This window comes from Gekko japonicus, unplaced genomic scaffold (assembly GCF_001447785.1).
Source record: "Gekko japonicus isolate JY-2015 unplaced genomic scaffold, Gekko_japonicus_V1.1 scaffold623, whole genome shotgun sequence".
Taxonomy (NCBI): domain Eukaryota; kingdom Metazoa; phylum Chordata; class Lepidosauria; order Squamata; family Gekkonidae; genus Gekko; species Gekko japonicus.
The window spans coordinates 594,719-599,305 of record NW_015174293.1 but is presented as its reverse complement, the minus strand read 5'-3'; the positions used below and the strand labels follow the sequence as shown (position 1 = coordinate 599,305).

At 55.2% G+C, this 4,587-nt stretch overlaps 1 protein-coding gene across 1 annotated transcript in view; it reads left to right on the top strand.

Annotated features, from left to right (window-relative positions):
* The window catches only part of ATIC (5-aminoimidazole-4-carboxamide ribonucleotide formyltransferase/IMP cyclohydrolase), a 25,852-nt gene extending 25,420 nt beyond the window's left edge, over window positions 1-432 (top strand). Inside the window, exon 16 of the mRNA XM_015424057.1 lies at window positions 143-432. Coding sequence (XP_015279543.1) covers window positions 143-262 — 120 coding nt within the window. The 3' untranslated portion in view covers window positions 263-432. The remainder of the gene's footprint in view (window positions 1-142) is intronic.
* Window positions 433-4,587: the final 4,155 nt, after the last annotated feature.

Sequence of the window (4,587 nt, the reverse complement as noted above, 5' to 3'; positions counted from 1 at the left end):
CTCATCTCCCCCCTCCCCCCCCCAGCTATTTGGGGTGCCGCCTTCCACTGGATCGTTTTGCGTCCTGTCCTGTGCCCTACAGACCACACTGGTCCAGTGAGCCACGTCTTGTTCTCTCTCCTCTCCTCCCCTCCCCCCCCAGAGTGGCGTCCAGTTCATTGCGGCCCCTTCCGGTTCGGCCGCTGACCAAGTGGTGATTGAAGCCTGCGATGAGCTGGGGATCACACTGGCCCACACCAGCCTCCGTCTCTTCCACCACTGAGGCGCTCCGGAGACACGCGGAAGGGCTTCCTCTTGGCTGACTGGCCTGCAAAGGCCCTCTTCCCGTTCAATCCAGCCCCCTGCCCATGCTTCTGTGGGTGTGAAGGCAAAGCCATGGGTCCTCCCACAAAGGCTACCTTGAAATGAAAAATAAATACACAAAGTGGTCCGGTCAGAATCACTTTCTGAGGGTGTGTTCTTGCTGCTTTTACTGGCTTTTTGCTGCCTAGAGTCTCCTGGTGTTTTTTTTTTTAAACGGGTCTTTTCCCCTTGCCTTGAACTCTGGCTGTGCATGCCGAGGCAAGCGTGGCTTTCCGGGCACAGCCCCGCCGTCCTTGGCTCCAGCTTCTCTTGGCCAGTTCCTGCCGCCACCGCCACTGCCCCGGGGCTCCTTGACCAGAACCGAGACACCGCCGGGCCGGGCCAGGCCAGGCCAGGATCGCTGGACGGCTGGGAGGTTCCCTCGCCTTCAAGTGGGGAGGGCCGCCCCCGTTTCTCAGCAGGGGGGGAAAATCCAGTGATAAAAAAGTTTGCTTCTAGCCACAGACCAAAAAAGGGGGATTTGTGGTTGGACGGTTCAGAATGCGGAAGATAAAATCAGTTCCTGGCTAGCAAAACCCTAGCAGGGTGCCCAGCTGCTCATCGGAATGGGTCAGGCAGTCCCTTCTGGAGGCTCTGAGCACCTTTGAAATGTTGCTGCATGGAGTGGGCGGAACCACAAAATGGCTGCTGTAGGAGGCGGAGCCACACGCGCAGAGAAGAAGCCTGAGTGCGGGGAGAGAAGGGGGGTGTAATTGAAAGGCACACTCGAAAGCACAGACACCGTGGTGGCAGCTGCCTCTGGAACAAGGCTGTTCTAATCGGCACAGCCAGACAGGTCTCCAGTGGCCAATCAGAAGCCCTGCTGGGCAACACCCCCACCTGGCCTTTCCTGCTTTTTGGAAGCACTTGGTGGGTGCCAGGAAGTGTCAGCGGGGACCATTGTGCCCGTGGGCACCACGTTGGGGACCCCTGTTGTGGACGGCTGTCTATTCAAAAGCTGGCAGAAAGCAGGTTTTATGAGGAAAGTACACTTTGCCCCATCCTTGCCCCGGAGAAGGGGGAGGAACCTCAGACCTTTTAGAAGTGGGGTGCTTATCCACCACGTGCTCCCAGCCAAAAAGGCTCTGACCAGTAAACTGATACGTAGTAAAAAGCCAGCAATCCTGGCGGGCAAGGGATTCATGTTGGCATTAGATTAACCCAAGCAGCATAATGGCTCGATTTTGAGAATATCTTTCTCCGAATTAAAAAAATCAAAATTCTCCAGGCCCATCTTTCGCCTGAAGGGAAGCTGGCCAGAGTTGGGGCTTTTGGATGGCTCTTGGTGAACGGAGCCCTGAGCCCTTTCTGGGGGGATGTGGAGCCAGTTTGCCTTCTGTTGGCCAACACAAATCTACCGTTTGCTGCTCTGAAGCCTCAAGGTCAGCAGCTGAATCCGAATATTAAGAACCAACCTCCAAGTCAAATACTGCTTGTGATGCTCTGTCTTCTTGGTGCTGGGGGGAGCCACAGTGGGAGGGCTTCCAGCGTTCAGACCCCACTGGTGGACCTCCTGGTGGCCCCTGGGTTTTGGCCGCTGTGTGACACAGAGTGTTGGACTGGAGGGGCCACAGGCCTGATCCAACATGGCTTCTCTTCTGTGATCATGTAACTGTCGCGGCCCTCGGAAATCCTCTAGCTCCATGTCAGGGTAGATACAGGTGGAACAGAAGAACTTCCCGTCTGAGGTAAGGAAGGCTCCTCCCAATGGAGTTAGAGGCAGGAGAGCTTCCTGCCTTCTCTGCTTGGGTGAGTTCTCTCCCACTTCAAGAATTAACACAGCTGCGGAATAAAAACTTCTAGAAACAAAGTTCCTCTAACGCTTAGACCTGTCGGGGCTGACAGAATCATAACAGTTGGAAGCAACGGCCCCCTCTCAGCTGTGGAGTCCTGTGAGCAAAAATTCTACTTTGAGCAACTGGCATTAAAGCTGTGAGTGAGCGATTTGGCTCCTGCATAATGGAGCCATCCTTCCTGAGCTAAGACAAAAATGGGTGAACTGGAGGCTACAAAACAGCTAGCTCACACTGACTCAGCTTAGAGGGAACACTGGTTGGAAGGGGCCGTATCGGCCACCTAGTCAAACCCACAGCTTGATGCAGGATCAGCCTAGAGCATCCCTGACATTTACATGCATCTTATTTACCTTAAGGCAGGGTGTCAGACATGTGGCCCAGGGGCCACATCAGGCCCCCCAGAGGGCTTCTGTCAGACCTGCAAGGGACTGGCTGCCTCCTGCTTCTTCCTCCAGTTCTGCTGCTGCTGCCGCCTCGTAGCTTGCTTTCCCAGACTCTTCTCAGTCGCTCAGGAGAGACAGATAGGCAAACGTCTGCTCCCCGCCCTGGGCTGAGGCTCCTTCCCCATTGCAACAGCACAGACATTTTGATGCAATAATTCAGAGCAAGGAAGTGTCAGTTATCAGAGATTGTTAAATGAACAAAATATTGCAAGAGTGCTCATGTTTCAGGCATGTTTTTATTTTAAGTAAAAAAAAAACACCTTTGTGTTTGCATCCCTTATAAAGTTTATCTCTCCACTACCTGGCATTACCTTTTATGACACACGCATGGCCCGGCCCGACAAAGTCCCATTTATGTCAAATCCAGCCCTCCATAACAAATGAGTTCGACACCCCTGCCTCAAGGACTGCACTGGGGTGGGGTGGGGGGAAGCCTGAGGAGGAAAGGCCCCGTGGCAGGCAGCAGCTAGGAAGGTTCTCTCTCCTGGCTGCCACCACTCTGGTGCGGGTCTCCTCGGGAGGGCCCAGAGCACCCACCCGGCCCCTCTGTACAGGACTCTCCCAGTATGGCTTCCCCTTTATGCGTGACCGAATGAGGCCTGAGGACCCAGGCAGAGTAGCAGACTGGTTTTATTCAAGAGGCTTCATCACAACTGTCGTTCAAAAACATGTAGGAGAAATGAGCACAGTAAAGGCAGGTGAATCAGCGAAATAAGAAGCCCGAACACCTCTGACTCTACTGTCCAAACCTCAACTGGAGGTCTTTGGCTTCCAGCTGACTCACCCCTTTTGGAGGAGGGAATCCCTCTGTTTGCAGCAGGACCCCCGCCCGGCTCTGGCCCCCCCCGGGAGAGTGAACCCCCCCTCCCCGTTTGGGGCGGGGCCTTTCATCTCTTCTTCCCAGCCACCACCCTTGACTGGCGCAACCGTTCCCTCCAAACCCTCTGTTGGCCAATCACGGGGGCCAGAGGGGACCTGGGAAATGTAGGCCCAGGGAGCTAGTCCAGTACAGGTTTCCCTGGGCCCAGTTCCCAGGCAGGTGTGGGGCGGCCTGTGTGTGAGGGTCTGCTCACTGCTGAGATGGGCAGGAGGCGTTGCTCCAGCGTGGTAAGGAGGAGGGCCTCCTCCCTTCAGCTGTCTGGCGGCCCCTCTGCTGAGGTGCCCCTTGGCTGTCACAAGGGGGCCCTGACTTCTTGGAAGGCGGCCTGTTCACACTTCTCTGTGGGCTCTCAAGAGCTGGGGTCTGGAGCCGGCAGTCCCTGAGCCTAGTCCAGTGGGCACCCTAGTGTAGAAGACTGCCCTCCGCAGCCACCTGCACGCATGCCTCCGCAGGGACAGAGTAAAGCGCTACTACTGGCAATGCATCCGCAAAGGTGCTGTTTGGCCTGGGGAGGGGATGCGAGTCGTGCGTCTCAATGGTGGTGCAGAAGCGTTCTTGCCCATGACCTTATTCATGCCAGCGGCCATCAGCTCTGCTGACCAGAAGCCCACCTGGGTGCTGCTCTTGCTGAAGTTCTTAAGGCGAGGCAAAGCCTTTTGAGTTTTCCACAGTGTGAACTCACTGTCCGTTAGAACAAAGTCTGAGTCCAGCCAGGCACCTCGAAGACCAACAAAGTTTAATTCTGGGCATGAGCTTTCACGTGCAGGCACACGAAGATCAGAAGAATCAGAGAATGACAGAGTTCGAAGAGACCTCCAGGGTCATCTAGTCCAACCCCCCTGCACAATGCAGGGAATTCACAAAAACCTCCCCCTCCACACACCCAGTGACCAGAAGATGACCAAAAAAACAAAACAAAAAACCCTCCACGATCTTCAGCCAAACCGGCCTGGAGAAAAATTGCTTCCAGACCCCCAAAGTGGTGATCGGCATTTCCCTGGGTATGTAAGAAAGGGCCACAAGGACTAAGCACTGAGGCAGGCAACCCTTCCTGCACCCTCCCTCTCATGCACACAAAAGCTTCTACCCAGAATTAAACTTTGTTGGTCTTCAAGGTGCCCCCCAG